Source organism: Trichoderma virens (genome assembly GCF_000170995.1).
Source record: "Trichoderma virens Gv29-8 chromosome Unknown TRIVIscaffold_2, whole genome shotgun sequence".
Lineage (NCBI taxonomy): Eukaryota > Fungi > Ascomycota > Sordariomycetes > Hypocreales > Hypocreaceae > Trichoderma > Trichoderma virens.
The window spans coordinates 1,019,125-1,034,721 of NW_014013747.1; the positions used below are offsets into that span (position 1 = coordinate 1,019,125).

A 15,597-nucleotide genomic window follows, 5' to 3' on the forward strand; every position below is an offset into this window, starting at 1 on the left:
GTACCGCAAAGAGATTTCAGGCGTTGCGTTGATTCAAGCATTTACCAATGGACATGGCAGTGCGCAATACGAGTAAAAGTTATGACTCAAGTCCTGGGGCTGCCGGAATGCCAGTTTTCGTACTAATGTAGCTTGAAGTGATCTACGGAGCCGTGCGCCGGCTGGTAGCCCGAAGCCCCTCCAATCCGATGGCAACAATTGACAATCCGTCCGATCCAGCCCAAAAAAATTCACCCTCCAGCATCACGAGAGCAGCGATTGCGCAACATGGCACCAATTGAACTGGCAGGCCGTTCTGGAGGCGCCATGACGGTGAGTCTTTGATGTTTCAGCTTTTGTTTGTTTTTATTCTTGATAAGAAAAAAGACAATGGCAAAGACTGACTTGCGATTCTAAGAGCCTCTTGCGACGAGCGGGATCCGTCTCCGCAACCGGAGCGCACCGCGCATTGCGAATCTCGTCAAGCAGATTCTCAACGGCGAAGTCTCTGCCGCCGACGTATGAGAAGCTCTTCACCAGATACACCGATGTGCGGCGAGTCCTGGGACGGCAGCGCCTGACGCTGGCCGAGAAGATCCTCTACAGCCACCTGGACAATGTCGAGGAGTCATTGCTCACCAACACCGATGGCGGCCGCAACATTCGCGGAAAGGCGAACCTGCTGCTCAAGCCCGACCGAGTCAACATGCAGGACGCTTCGGCGCAGATGGCGCTGCTGCAGTTCATGTCGTGCAACCTCGAGAGGCCTGCGATCCCGGCCAGCATCCACTGCGACCACTTGATTGTGGGCTCCAAGGGCGCTGAGGACGATCTTTCGGCTGGTATCAACGCCAACAAGGAGATTTTTGACTTCCTTGAGTCGGCGGCACGCAAGTATGGCATGGACTTTTGGCCTCCTGGTGCGGGAATCATCCACCAGACCGTGCTGGAGAACTATGCCCTGCCAGGCCTGATGATGCTGGGCACTGACAGCCACAGCCCCAATGCCGGCGGTCTTTGCACCGTGACAATTGGTGTGGGCGGTGCTGATGCCGTCGAGGCGCTGGTTGGTGCGCCGTGGGAGCTCAAGGCCCCGAAGGTTCTGGGCGTCCAGCTCACCGGCAAGCTTAACGACTGGGTTGCGCCCAAGGACGTCATCCTCAAGCTGGCTGGCGAACTGACTGTTCGTGGTGGTACCGGCTCCATCATTGAGTATTTCGGACCCGGTGTTGATACTCTGAGTGCCACTGGCATGGCCACCATCTGCAACATGGGTGCTGAGGTTGGCGCGACTACGTCCATCTTCCCTTACACGGAGGCTTCTGCACGATACCTTCAGTCCACCCGCCGAGGCCAGGCCGTTGAGAACATCAAGGCTCTGCAGAGCTTCCCTGGAAGCGGCACCTCCGAGGATGCCCGCTTCCAGTTCAAGGCTGATGAAGGTGCCGAGTACGACCAGCTCATCACCATCAACCTGTCTGAGCTCGAGCCTCACGTCAACGGCCCCTTCACCCCCGATCTGGCCACCCCCCTATCCAAGTTCAAGGACGTCGTCAAGGACCAGCAGTGGCCCGAGAAGCTGTCTGCCGGCCTCATCGGCAGCTGCACCAACAGCTCCTACGAAGACATGACCCGCGTCGAGAGTCTCCTCAAGGAGGCCGCTGATGCAGGTCTCAAGCCCGCCGCCGACTTCTACATTACTCCTGGCAGCGAACAGATCCGCGCCACACTGGAGCGTGACGGCACTCTCAAGACGTTTGAAGCTGCCGGCGGTGTTGTTCTGTCCAACGCCTGCGGCCCTTGCATTGGCCAGTGGCAGCGACAGGACGGCGTCACCAAGGGGACTTCCAACGCCATTCTCACTTCCTACAACCGTAACTTCCGTGGCCGAAACGACGGCAACCCGGAGACCATGAACTTCCTGGCCTCGCCTGAGATTGTCACCGCCATGGCCTTTGCCGGCTCAACCACCTTCAACCCCATGACCGACAGCATCAAGACGCCCTCCGGCAAGGACTTCAAGTTTTCTCCTCCCCACGGCCTCGAGGGTCCCACGACCCCCTTCGAAGCTGGCGTTCCTTCTCTCGGCGTCCTCTCCCAGCAGCCCGACCCCAGCGTCCAGGTCGCCATCTCCCCGTCCTCGGACCGCCTCGCCTTCCTTGAGCCTTTCGCCCCCTTCCCCGAGTCCGACCTCTCCGGCCTCCGCGTCCTCGTCAAGGTCACCGGCAAGTGCACCACCGACACAATCTCCGCCGCCGGCCCCTGGCTCAAGTACAAGGGCCACCTCCCCAACATCAGCACAAACACCCTCAACACAGCCATCAACGCCGAGACGGGCGAGGTCAACGCCGCCTACGACCTCGACGGCTCCAAGCACACCATCCCCGAGCTCGGCCAGCTCTGGAAGGACCGCGGCCAGGACTGGCTCGTCGTCGCCGAGCACAACTACGGCGAGGGCTCCGCCCGCGAGCACGCTGCCCTGCAGCCTCGCTACCTCGGCGCCAGGGTCGTCCTGACAAAGTCCTTTGCCCGCATCCACGAGACCAACCTGAAGAAGCAGGGTGTCGTGCCCCTGACGTTTGCCAACGAGGCCGACTACGATAAGATTTCGGCCGGAGACGAGGTCAGCACTGTGGGCTTGTACGAGATGCTGCGCAACCAGGGCAAGGGAGACGTCCAGCTCAAGGTGAAGAAGGCGAATGGCGAGGAGATTCTCATCCCGACCAAGCATGCTGTTAGCAAGGACCAGGCAGGCTTCATTTTGGCGGGCAGTGCGCTGAACCTGCTGTCCAAGGGTGTATAAAAAAGAAGAAGAAAAGGGATGTATAACAGGGCTAGGGTATAGCCAATAGTTTGACGTTAAATAGAATGTGACCGTCTGGAAAAGGAGGAAAGGAAGGGCATATAGCACGCAGCCTGCTAATTGATTTCAGTTACCAAAACGTGGCATCAAATTTGATTTTGCAAACACCTCTTCTATTTCGCGGACACCTCCAAAACTATGTACTGAAATATAAATGCTGTCATTATTGTTCCTCTCGTAGAGCCCACGGCATTTCGCATATAAACTGCTGAGTCAATTCATTTCACGAGACTGTCGTTCCACCTGCGCCCCTCAAAGAAGATAAAATCACGGAAAAAAAAAAAAAAAAAAAAAAGGTACAAAAGTCGACCATATACACCCATTATAACCTCGTACTTCCAAGACGCCAAACATGGACCTTGCGACGGTGAAAGTCTGCCTCTAAATCGAACCTGTCGTAAAGAATAAATAAATGCCCGAGCGGATATCTGGAGACAAGATGATTTAAAAAAGAGAAGAAGAAAAGAAGAACCGATTACTTTTTAAAGGGGAAGGAAGAGAAAGAAGAGAAAAAGAAAACCGATGTGTATAATGGCTCATCGCTTTAGTGGTTCTCGCGGCTTCTCTGTGATGCCAGTTTGGCATCTTCCATGATACGCTCAGCCTGACTCCATGCTTCCCGATTTGCATCCCTGGCTGCACGGTCCCGTAAGATCCTCTTTGCTTGATTTTCTCGATGCCACGCGCACGCCTTGACCCATGCAGGATTCTGCAGCACATCTTCTGGCAGCTCCTCCTCGGGAACATCTCCAAAATCAATGATTCGATCATACGACCAGGGTCGCGGGTCTATCCGTGTTGGCTCTTGGATTGACGCATTTCGTTCATCTTCTGCCTTCTCTTTTGCTCGAAGCCACCGTCGTCTTTCAATTACTTTGCCGAACCATGCTTTGCGTCCTCCACGAGCCTGAATTTCCAGCGCCTTTTCCTTGTACCATTCCTCGGATCGGTTGTATGAAAAATGAATCGCAGGATTAATTGCCAAGTATTGGCTTTGATCCTCGATGATCGAGGGTTTTTGGACTGGAGTATTTGGTCGGGCAGGAGCCTGCACAGAAACACCTGGCGGCGGATGCAACGTGGACTGGCGATAAATCATAGCATCAAAGGCTTCCGAGTCAAAAACACGAGCCTTGGCCGTCCTAGGTTGTTCTGCCATTCTGGGCTCCGCTGCTATGCTAGGTTCTGCTGCATTTTGGATTGCCACCGTAATAGAATCGTTCTCCACAGAGACATCTGTTTCAACTGTGAAAGGAGGTGCAGCGGTCATGCTCTCCTGCTCATCATTCAGTTCATTTGCCTTAAGTTCGAGCTGCTGCGACAGCGGAGATGCATATGCCGGTTTTTGTCCGCCACCATCATCCTGGATGGGAAGGGTATGATTCTCAAGCTGCTCATTGGCCTTTGCGAGGGCTACTTCTATCATGGGCATCAGTTTGTCTGATGCTCGGGCCTTTTTTGAATTACGTAGCTGACTTGAAATTTGGTCGTCGCTGGGTCTGTGGCTTTGATTTTTAGACAAGTCACCCAGAGGAGTCGGTTGATAGCCATCTCTTGGTTGATTTGAAAATAGCAACCCGGAAGTTTCCCTCTCTGGTGCAAGAGTAGGGCTTCCCTCTGGCCTTTGTTTTGCGGAGGGTTCCTTGCCTCTGGGTTGAGTATCTGAGGCATCGGCTTTTCTCTTTTTCGGAGATATATGTATAGGGAGATTTTCCTTGAATATTTGAGCGGGCTTTTGATAAACGTAAATGGTAGACCCTTCGCGCTTGTGTGTATTCCCCGACTCCGACCTTCTTCGGCCTGGCGTTTTGGCCACAGTAATCGTTGACGGGTCCTCCGGCCTCACATCCTCAACCCGGGTGGATGGGATTATTGAAGGAGGGATATTATAAGCGGCGCTAGACATATTGGTAGACAAAACAGGCGGTTGGGCATGAGGAAAATTCAAATTGGATGCAAATTCGAGGCCCGCACCAACCAATTCGCCAACAAGATCATAGCTCCGCCTAGGAATGGTGGTTGATGGCACATGTCTGCTCTGCGAGAAGTCTTGATTATGCCGTGGACGTGCATATGCCGGGTGCTTTTTATCAATGGACGTAAACTCAGGATTCAGAACGAAATAAGGCTCGCGAGGCCTAGGCGGCATGGTCTCCACCGTGATCGTCGAGGCGTTGACCTCTATGACCTCCGCTGTTGCTCGTTTTTGCCTTGACATTGAAGGATTTTCGGACACCTGGAATGTCTGATGTTGTGGCATATGGTTTGATTCTTGGTGGTTTGGTGATGGATATGTGAAAGAAGTTGGGAACGCTTTATCAGCATAGGACAAAGTGGAGTCGCTCGGGCGCCCAGAATACGTGGGCCGCAGAGAATTACCTTGCGGGGGACCAGCCGCTGTTCGTCCAAGAGGGAGACGCCGAGTTCTCTTTGCCTTATGTACGGGTCGAATCGCTTCAGAGCTAGGAGCCCTGGGGGCGAAATTAGGGACGTGGTGAAGAGAGCAGAGAGATTCTGCAAAAACAGGTTCCTCGCAGCCCCAAACAGAGCATCTCCCCCTCAGTCTAAGCGCCTCATCGCGGTTCATGTCTGAGTGCCTTACCAGTTATACAGTATTCCCGGCGATATTTGCCAAATGTCATTGCACGCCAAGCACTGGAGAGGGATCTCTCGCTAACCGATCGCGCCGTGATTATCGCCCAAGCTAAGATGACGAAGCTTCACAGCGTGATCATGCCAGGAATCAAGTGCACAATCTAACAAACAACCCAGCGTGCTGCCCTTGCCAGGAAGCATTCAGAGCAACAGTCCTCGGCTCAAGGCAGGCGTACCAAATATCAAGGAATATAGAATCTGTCTCTTAGTCAGCAAAGGCTCTTCGTCCATATCGTTTTGCACAGTAGAAATGAAAGTTTGGTTCGCTCTTCAATGTCAGATCTTTTCAGTTTATTTTTGTGACTTCAGGCTAGGAACAGCAACGGTTATGGACTCAAGTGTCTTCCCAGGGGGTACACTGCTCACATGAGCAGCCAGTGTACGTCGCGGCCTTTGGTCTCAGTCCGTGGGTAAGGTAAGAGAGAACAGAGACTCCGTGTGCGACGCGAGTGTTGATGGTATGCAGCACTTGATGCCGTCCAACAAGGAACAGGGGATCGGATCCCATCCTGGGGAGCTGGCGAGGGCTGCTGCCTGACGCGTTACCGTGAACGGGAAGCGTTGCTCAGACCAGGAAGACACGGGAGACCATGACCAGGAGGTTCCATTCGGTCAGACCTTTTACCATTGCGGCATCATCCATTGTAGCGAGGAACCCAGCAGATGCAGATGTAAGGGGAAAATAGGCATTTGCCTCCACAACTTACTTTGTGCCCGCCAGCCGGGAGTGAACGTGCTCATGGCACAGATATTTGCGAATGGGTTCTGGAAGCGGATGGCCCCGGAGAATCTGGCCATGCGAAGCTCGAGACTCGGGAGGTTGGCACTGGAAGAGCGCAGGTGCTTTGGCAACGGCAGGATCGCCAGATTCCAGCTTCTCGCTCCCCCGCGGCTGCGCGCGTTGAAGAGGAGAGAAAAGAACGGGAGCAAGGCTGAGGAAAGGCGTCGATTGTTGGTTCGCGGCGAATCGTTGGCCGTAGTGGCCCAAGCGCCCTGCAACAGCGCCCTCTCCAGCTGGCTATAGGTACGCAGAGGCCACTATAGCACTCTCGAGTACCTGTACCTTACGGCGCGTGTGATGGCTTACCTAAGATCCCCAGGCTTGAGGGGTTCGTCGCTTCTTGAAGCCTCTAGTTGTATACCCGTACTCCGTAGGTTTATTTTGTCTTGCGGCTGGCCCCGTTTAGAATCACTTAGACCCTTGGCTTTGGATGCACATGCAGCTGTCGACAGGTTGTATCTGGGTAAGATTTTAGGAAACTGCGTCAGGGGTCCGACACGAGAGATCCATTTGATCTACGGCGTTCCAACGGTCTTCTGTACCACTACCTCTGTTTGCTGGTTCTAGCGTGCAGCGGCACGCCATGCCCTGAGAGCGGCCCAGCTTAGCGGCGCGAGTCGCTTAAAGACGCCCGTGCTACGGAGGCTCGAGCCCCGGCATGGATAGCGGTGTTTGACACGTGCCAGATGTCTTCCATCTAGATGCGCAATCGACGACGGCTCTTCTGGTGCAACCATCTCTCCACCTACCTCTCGACGATACTGCGCCGAATAGCTCGACATGGATTTCTTGAAGTCGGCCGTGGCTTCGGCCATGTCCCAGGGACCGCCGTTCCCCTACAATTTTGGCGACAAGGTCGACGTGGACGAGTCAATCTGGACTTTATACAATGGAACAAGGCGGGTAGGCTACCCGCTGGCTGCGATGTTGCGTCGCATGAGCTAATGGTCGCGAGCAATAGGAGGATGGCTCGAACTGCAGCATCTTCTCGTTCGATAGCACGGCAAAGAAGAGCCTGCTGCCGCTCGCAAAGAACGCGCTGAGAAAGCTGCGAACGTTGCGACACCCAGGAGTCATCAAGGTTCTGGACACTGTCGAGGTATGCGATGCGACCGCCATGGATGCACCTCAGCGCTGACCGTCAAGCAACTAGACAGACACATACATCTACATCGCTACCGAGCGCGTTACCCCTCTTCGATGGCACGTTCGAAGGAAGAGCCTGAGTCCCGAGACGATCAAATGGGGTCTATATACTGTCGCTGTAAGAGCTCTGTTGAAGTGACCCGACAAATCCAAATGCTGATTGCATTGCAGCAAACGCTCAAGTTTATTAACGACGATGCAACCTCAAAACATGGCAGCCTGAGAGTCGGTTCAATATACACTACAGAGAGTGGAGAGTGGAAAATGGGAGGCTTCGAGGTTCTAAGCAACGTCAAGGAAAGCGAGTCTACTCTGGACGTTAGTCTCATATTGCCTCAAGACCGGAAATGACGAATTGCTAATCTTGCGTCTAGAGCTTTGGAAGCTTGGTTCCCGACTCTGGTCGGTATGCGCCACCAGAGGTGGCTCAAGGAGGATGGGCCGCGACAAAGGCGCATCCCACCTACGCCGTAGATTCGTTCAATTTTGGAACCCTCATCTTTGAAGTCTTCAATGGCGACTTTCACGGTCCAGACCAAGCCGGTCAAACCAAAAACATACCGCCGTCCATGCAGACAAGTTATAAGCGCCTCTGCAACGCCAACCCTAAGGCACGGATAAGTGCTGGCAATTTTCTAGATCTTGGGCGCCGATCAGGCTCGTTTTTCGATACTCCGTTGATTCATCTTACAGACGGGATAGAGAATCTAGGGGTGAAGAATCCTGATGAACGCGAGGAGTTTCTCAAGTAAGCTCCCTTTGCATCCTATGCCTCGTTCTTGCCTAACCCGAAGCGCTAGCGATTTGGAGAAAGTAACAGATGATTTTCCTGAAGAGTTTTTCAAGTCCAAAGTTCTCCCAGAACTCGTCAAATCGGTTGAATTTGGCGGCGGCGGTCCTAAAGCTCTCACTGTTGTGCTGAAAATAGCTGCCAAGTTGCCCTCTGACGATTTTGAGTCAAAAATCACGCCTTTCATTGTTCGGGCCTTTGCAAACCCTGATCGGGGCATTCGGGTGTGCTTGCTGGATAGCCTTCCTCTTATAATTGATCAATTATCGCAGAGAATCGTCAATGACAAAATCTTCCCCCAACTAGTAGGTTGACCTCCTTCTTTTGATTGGAACTGGTGTGCTAATTATAACATTAGGTTACTGGATTTACAGATGCGACACCCGTTGTTCGAGAGCAGACGTTGAAATCCGTACTCGTTGTCATTGGCAAACTATCAGATCGCACCATTAACGGTGACCTTTTGAAGCAGCTGGCGAAGACTGCAAACGATGAGCAGCCTGGCATCCGTACAAACACCACCATCTGTCTCGGCAAGATTGCAAAAAATCTTGGCACATCTTCAAGATCAAAGGTGTTGATAGCTGCCTTTACACGCTCCTTGCGTGACCCCTTTGTGCACGCGAGAAATGCGGCGCTCATGGCACTGGCCGCAACGGCCGAATACTTCAACGAGGATGATAGCGCCAACCGTGTTTTGCCAGTTGTATGCCCGGCTTTGATTGATAAGGAAAAGATCATTCGGGACCAAGCCTCGAAAACTATGGATATCTATTTGCAAAAAGTCCGTAAAGCTGCTGCTGCCATGCCTGAAACCGCCCTACCTCCAGCGCAGTCGGCCGATTCTTCCACCGCTCAAGGGAGCACGGTGCAACCAGGCGCATCTTCTGGAAGCAGCTGGGCAGGTTGGGCCATCTCATCATTCACAAACAAGCTTACTGCTGTGGCTGGAGACATGCAAACTGCAAATAGTCCAACCCCAGCTCCTGTTAGTCTAACACCCGAAACCGAGGCGAAGAAACCAGTTACAGCGTCCGCATCAAACCTTCACCGTCAAGCCGTGACATCTCCTGGCCCAGCATCAGGCCTATCGACGCCTGGTGTTGCCAGTGCTATAGCTGGACAATTTCTACCTGATGATGACGATGACGCAGGTGATGCATGGGGCGATTTGGGAGACGACGATGCTTTCGAGACGCCTTCTGCAGCTGCTAATGCATCAACAACTGTGTCTGCAACGCCTTTCGGTGAGGACGAGCCTGATTTTGCAGGATGGCTAGCGGCGCAGCAGAAGAAGGGACCAAGCAAGCCGCTGCCAAAGGGGCTATCGAAGACTACCACAGCCAAGAAACCTGTAACAAAGACAGCAGCGAAGCCCGTGGCAAAACCGGCCGCGAAACCCGCAGCTGCCAAGAAGATTGATCTGGCGCCGAAAGAGACAGACGACGATGATGATGGGTGGGGCGATGGCTGGTAGTTGACGGTTGGTATTCCCAGGATTTCTATTTGGAATGTGTGATTGTCAAATCGTTGTGGTTTCTATTTAGAGTGTATGGTTAGTCAGTCGTTGTATGTGAGGAAACGAAGCCGGCGTTGGTTTTAGAATTGGATTAAAAGAATACACTTTCTATCAATCACATGTCATCAAATTCTATTATCACATGTTCTTTCAATGCACTATTCGGTCGCAACGGCATGGCATTGAATTACTCTCTAACATTGAATACTGGATGGATGAATGCAGTTGTGCAGGTTCCCGTTGGCGGCGGATATTCGGTACCACGTTTAGGCTGGGCCTTTAGTGCAAAGTGCCTGGCTGGTGGCTATCTAAGCTTATCGGTTATCTCGACCAAAAAAAAAAAAAAAGTTTCCCACCTCATCACCACTTTTTCCATCGAGATCGACTCGACGAACAATCCGCAGCTACAAAACGCTGCAAGGAGCCCTAGCAAAAGCCGGAAATCAGGGAAAGAGGAGGTCGAAGACGAAATATAAACATGGCGCAAGGCACGGTCAAGAAGTCCAACAAGGCCGCCGCGCCAAAGGCCGTCCACTCAAAGCGCCAGGCCTCCAAGGTCACCAAGCCCAAGAAAAAGGTCAACGCCGACAAGATGCTCAAGAAATTCACTTCGGGCATGGTGGCCAAGACGGAGGCGCTGCTGGGCGAGAGAGCGGGCCATCTCGAGCTGATTGGGCCGGGCAAGAAGGGGAGCAAGAAGTTGTCGCAGAAGGGAGGATCAAAGAAGTTTGGCTAAGAAAAAGAGAGATGGGAAAATGGAGAATGCGAGGGGATGGTTTGGAGGAAGAGGGATTGGAACGAAGCGAAATTTTCGGACTGCGAGCGACTATGATTTTTAAACAACTATATTCTTTTTCTTCTTACGATTACAAGCATTTCTCGATGTCAAAATCTCTTCCTTCGGCAACGTCGTTCAAAATCGTCGATACCACTCTGAAATCCCTCTCGACATCGACCTTCCAGTTCGACACGGCTACTCTCACGGCCTTTTCGCCTTTCCAGCTGGTCCCGCTCACGTACAGCTGCCTCGTCGCGTTGATCTTTGCCACCAATTCATCGTTTAGCTTCTTATCCTTCGCTCTGAACAGAATAATTATGAAAATTTCCTCAATATCGCCGCTCTCATCAGGCAGCAACTCATAATATGGCGACTCTCGCAGGAAGACGGCCAGTTTGCGAGACAGTTGAGCCATGTTGTGAAACAAGTTAGCGAAGCCGGGACGTCCTTCGCTGAGGAGCACCGCGTAGGCGGGCAGCGCGCGGAAACGTCTCGAATTTTCGAGGCCTATGTTGAGAGGAGACGGGATGCTGGCAGCTGGGCCTGGTGAGAGGTATGCGGCGTTGGGGTTGACGAATACGGATTCTAGAATGGACGAGGTGCGGGTGAAGAACATGCCGCAGTCGTATGGCTGAGGATGTTAGCGAGTTGGAGATGGAGATGGGGGAATCAATGAATTTCACATACAACGTTGAGCATCTTGTGGCCGTCGATCGTGATGCTGTCGGCTAGATCGATGCCCTTGACGCGATTGCGAAGCAGCCGGTACTCATCTCGATCATCTAGAACGCTACAGAAGATTCCGAATGCTATAACGACAATGGTAAGCAACTGATACACCTCAGAATCATGGCCTTTCGGCATATATAGTTCAAACATACCTCCATCCGCGTGGATCCAAGCGTCATGTCGATCCGCCAGTTGCCTCAACCTCTTCCACTCGTCAACGTCATCAAGGGCGTAACCACCAGTGTTGACCTCTCCCATGCTAATAGCAATGATGCTTGCTGTCCCAGGGCGACTCAATTCCCTTTCTACTGCATTAAGATCCAGCTTCCACGGCTGAGCTGCGCTTCGAGGAAGTTCCTTGACAGAAGCTCTCCCTAGGCCAACTACGCTTGCTGCTTTGGAGAGCGAGCTGTGGCCGCCGCTTGTGAGAACCTGAATTTCAGAGACTCCTGCTTTGACGCAAGCACCCAATAGACCGAGCTCGCCCACCGAAGCACCCCTCTTCTGAAGAATAGCTTCCCGCCCACATGCTAGCCCGAGGACGTTGCTGCCAGTGGCTCCTGTGGTGAATGTGCGGCCCTTCCAGTCTGACTCCAAGCGTAGCAGACCTATCAACATCTGCAGAGCTGCATTCTCGACGATTGTAGACACGGACTGCTCGGGGAGATGGACCTGTACGTTTTGATCCATATGGGAAACGACATTGTCAGCCCATTCAGCCAGCGGAAGGACGCCGCCAGTGACGAAGCCGAAATAGCGGCTGGACTGCGACTGTCCGCACAGCGCGGGCACTATGTGTTCCGTGATATGCCGGGCGACGTCAGCGGCAGGCTGGCCGGATAGGAAGTTTTGATCCGATGGATGTGGGAGGGTGGCTGAGGCATCGTGAATGAGGGCGAGAGGCGGGAGTGTCTGGCCCCTGGGGAGAGATGGCTGGGAGATGTCTCGCTGCTGGAGACGGACAGCCTGAGCGTCAATGTCGAAAAGGTCGGTCATGCTGAAGATTAGGGTGTAAGTGAGGAACTATGTGAGAGTGAATGAGTGGGATGCCAATTGCCCCGCCGATATAGGCCAATGGCTGTATCACTAGCAACGATACTATAGAAGCAAGCTAGAAGACGAAAGAGAAACAATGAATGATCAATGGCATTTATATCAAACATGTAGCTGAGCTATTGGTAAAAGAAATGGTAATGGCCTTCTCCACCTGTGTGCTTTAGGCCGTAAGTTGGGGATCGCAAAGTCTTTCTCTCGCGTTTTGCTCGCAAGCTGCTCCAGCACGATGCCCAAAAGCGGTATAAAGCGAATAGTGTCAGCGTCGCCTTTTAGCACCAAAAGGCCAATGGCATCAACCTGTCATTAGTCACAGCTTGTCATGGCAATTGTCGCAGCAGCGTTTGTTGCGGTTTGCCAGCGCTCGCGTCTCCGTCTCTTACAGGTGATTCGCCGGCCGTCAGACTCGGCACCGGCTCGGGAATCATGATGGTGCATCTGCATCTGCGGCGGGCGGCATCATTGATTGCCGCATCTGCCGCTTCACCGTCAAGCCGCGGAATCTCGGGGATCGGTGTGTGTCAAAGCCTCAGTAGCGCCAGGCATAGAAACTCGCAAAAGAGAAGAACATCGGAACAAAACCTAGTTTCGCATTCAGACAGACGCGATGCTGTGTATCCAAAACTGTCTACCAATTCCTAGAAGAAAAAAAAAAAACGCCTAGAAAAGCAATTCCACCACCTTGACACAATGAAATCATACGAAATAGACCCAGGTTCCCTTTCTCTACAGCTTCGCGGCCTCCTGGACGGTGCCAATCTTGTACTTGCCGCCGTACTTTTCCAGCACGCTCTCGTTGTGGTACTTCCAGAACGCCTTGGTCGCGTTCTTGCCCGCGAAACGCTTGAGGATCTTTGCGCCGCCGGGGTGCTCGTCGAGGAATTCTAAGGGGAGTCGCGTTAGCTTTTGACACCAGTATTTCCTGCTTCTGCTTCTGCTTCTGCTGCTTCTGCTGCTCGATAGAAAATGCAGGGGAGGGGGGAAACGTACTGGAGACGTCGTAGACGTTGTTCTCGACAATGAGCCAGTAGCCCTTCTCGTCGTTGTTGTGCGAGCCGACCTCGGCGGTGGTGAAAGACTTGTCGGACATTTTTATGGGTTTGATTTGCTGATTTATTCCTTGGCGCGGAAAGAATACGCTTGCAATGCAGCTCCCTAGGCAGTGTAGAGACGAAAAGATGGAACGGGTGAGAAAATGGGATGACAAGAGAAGAGAAACCGCATTCCCTAAGTATTCAGTTCGAGCTCTAGAAAAAGGGACAATCACGGCAAAAAGTTACCTCGGCACGGCCTGTTCAGAGGCAAAGAGGGTCCGCTATGCCAGCTTTGTTCAGTGCCAGTCCGGGGGATTTATGGGGGGGTTTGGGGGGATTCACAATTATTAATGGTGGTCTGACGAATCAGGAGACGCGGATTGCAAAGGTCTCGTGAGCCCGTCTTGGTGGTGACGCTTCATACGGGTGATGACATTGGAAGAGGTGAAGACTCTCGGATAATCGTATTAGTGATACTCCGTACTGATCGGGTCTATTACATCAACATCTATGTACCTAGGTATGTAGCACTAAATCTCTAAAGCTCAATCACCACCGGCCGGCGCTTCCTCAACGCCTCTCTGAACCGGTTTGCAAATGCGGTAGTGCTTCTACAATCGCTCTCCATCCGCTTCTTCATCGCCTCTGGCAGCCATTCCTCAATCTTGGCGATGCGGTGCTCGTTCTGGTTGGGTTGTCTGTTAGCTGGGATGCTCACTCACTGCACTCGCTGTAGAATGCCAATTCGCAACGTGAAAGAAAATGAAAAGAACATACCGATGGATGTGTGCTAAGCATCTCGGGAACCTCGTGTCCGCCCAGCCGCTGGATCGTCTCCATCCTCTGCCAGAACCCAACCGCCTGGCGCGGATCGTAACAAGCCTCGGCCATCATCATCAGTCCAATGTAGTCTGCCTCGCTCTCCTGCTTGCGGCCCATGGGAAGGTAGAACAGCAGGTCCTGCAGATAGTAGCCTCCAATCACGTTCCACAGGGCAAACAGCGCAAGGCCCGGCAGCGCCCCGGCCAGGAAGAAGAGACTGCCGGCCGTGAGGTTGCCGACCCAGGCAGTGGAGAGGCGCTCTGCAGCATGGGAAGCAGTGTTGTGGGCGATCTCGTGGCCAAGCACAGCCGCGAGGGCATCTTCGCTGCGGCACACGTTGAGGATGCCGCTGTGGACAAAGACCTTGCCGCCGGGGATCACAAAGGCATTCGCAGTCCCTACAAATGAATCGTGCCAGTATTAGTATCTTGAAACGACGAGACATGGATACGAGAGGAAACACCTACGGCTGTCTGCTATCACGCGAACCTCCCACTTGAGGTCGTCCATGCCGCTGACCGGAATCAAACGCTTCATGACTCTTTGCACTATCATCGTCCGCGGGTCCCAGTCGGACAGGAAATGCCCGCCCTGCTCCTCCACCTGCCGCACAATCGCATCGGCCGCCCTCGAATACGCCTGCGCCACCAGCGCGTCCGACAGGAAGTTGAAGCGCCTGCGTCCCGTCACCGGCACCGTCTGCGAGTTGTACAGGTAAAAAGCCACCGCGGCCACGACCGAGGCAACGACCAGGGCGCGCGAGTTGCGGCCGGTGCCCGCGCTGGTGAATTTGCCGGCCAGGTAATTGGACACGAGCGGCTTTGCGTTGCGCAGGCGCTCGTGGGCATCGTCGTGGATCGATTGCCTCGAGACACGCCCGAAGCTCGAATTCAGCTTCAGCCCGGAGCCAGACCAACAGACGGCATCGCGTCGAGCAATTGCTCGCAGCACGCCCGAGACTCTGTGAGGGGCCGGAGCCGATAGGCGCACGAAGCCGCTTCCCCGGAGCAAATGGCGGGGGATCATCTCGCGAGGGGAAAGGATGCGGACCGAGGTTTCGTTTCGTCGTCTTGTTTTGTCGGTTCCCCCCAGCCGGTGCCTCTTTGCGGAAAAGCGGCGTCGCCGGGGGTTTGTTGGTATTCGTCCAGAGACGAGATGAAGCAAAGGGGAGAGAAGAGGATCAATTGGTTAATTAATCGATTAACTACTTAATTAATGGTGGGATGTTTACGTCGAGTGGCTACGGCTACGTCAGTCCATCCGGCAAGGCGCCCGATAACAGGCACCTGTCGATGGCGTGTTAGTGCAGCCATGAGCAGAGCGACGCGGCCCACAGATCATCCATCATACTTGTTTATCCATGGTAATTCTCCGATGCTCTTGCTGCTGTACAACTCCTATCGATCACCTGGAATCACATGCTTGGTTTTCTCTCTTCTGCTCGATCC

General features: G+C 53.4%; 6 protein-coding genes across 6 annotated transcripts; 2 read left to right on the top strand and 4 right to left on the bottom strand.

The window, feature by feature from the left end:
* Nucleotides 1-267: 267 nt before the first annotated feature.
* TRIVIDRAFT_55602 (uncharacterized protein) lies at nt 268-2,782 on the top strand (the record flags this gene model as incomplete). Its single annotated transcript, XM_014104965.1, has 2 exons — nt 268-312; nt 398-2,782. 2 exons carry the CDS (start codon nt 268-270, stop codon nt 2,780-2,782), a joined length of 2,430 nt encoding a protein of 809 aa, XP_013960440.1.
* A 604-nt stretch (nt 2,783-3,386) lies between these two features.
* TRIVIDRAFT_218399 (uncharacterized protein) lies at nt 3,387-5,060 on the bottom strand (the record flags this gene model as incomplete). The annotated part of the gene is made up of 1 exon (XM_014104966.1): nt 3,387-5,060. The coding sequence occupies one exon, from the start codon at nt 5,058-5,060 to the stop codon at nt 3,387-3,389; it is 1,674 nt and encodes a 557-aa protein (XP_013960441.1).
* A 1,998-nt stretch (nt 5,061-7,058) lies between these two features.
* TRIVIDRAFT_229287 (uncharacterized protein) lies at nt 7,059-11,413 on the top strand (the record flags this gene model as incomplete). The annotated part of the gene is made up of 8 exons (XM_014104967.1): nt 7,059-7,181; nt 7,240-7,377; nt 7,432-7,542; nt 7,596-7,742; nt 7,799-8,172; nt 8,225-8,519; nt 8,573-9,687; nt 10,181-11,413. 8 exons carry the CDS (start codon nt 7,059-7,061, stop codon nt 10,467-10,469), a joined length of 2,592 nt encoding a protein of 863 aa, XP_013960442.1.
* Nucleotides 10,119-12,236, bottom strand: TRIVIDRAFT_211639 (uncharacterized protein; the record flags this gene model as incomplete). The annotated part of the gene is made up of 3 exons (XM_014104968.1): nt 10,119-11,142; nt 11,199-11,320; nt 11,393-12,236. The coding sequence occupies 3 exons, from the start codon at nt 12,234-12,236 to the stop codon at nt 10,600-10,602; spliced, it is 1,509 nt and encodes a 502-aa protein (XP_013960443.1).
* A 138-nt stretch (nt 12,237-12,374) lies between these two features.
* TRIVIDRAFT_86271 (uncharacterized protein) lies at nt 12,375-13,471 on the bottom strand (the record flags this gene model as incomplete). The annotated part of the gene is made up of 2 exons (XM_014104969.1): nt 12,375-13,177; nt 13,284-13,471. 2 exons carry the CDS (start codon nt 13,381-13,383, stop codon nt 13,020-13,022), a joined length of 258 nt encoding a protein of 85 aa, XP_013960444.1.
* Nucleotides 13,472-13,787: 316 nt separating this feature from the next.
* TRIVIDRAFT_215227 (uncharacterized protein) lies at nt 13,788-15,367 on the bottom strand (the record flags this gene model as incomplete). Its single annotated transcript, XM_014104970.1, has 3 exons — nt 13,788-14,012; nt 14,105-14,547; nt 14,617-15,367. 3 exons carry the CDS (start codon nt 15,173-15,175, stop codon nt 13,866-13,868), a joined length of 1,149 nt encoding a protein of 382 aa, XP_013960445.1.
* Between the last annotated feature and the right edge of the window lie 230 nt (nt 15,368-15,597).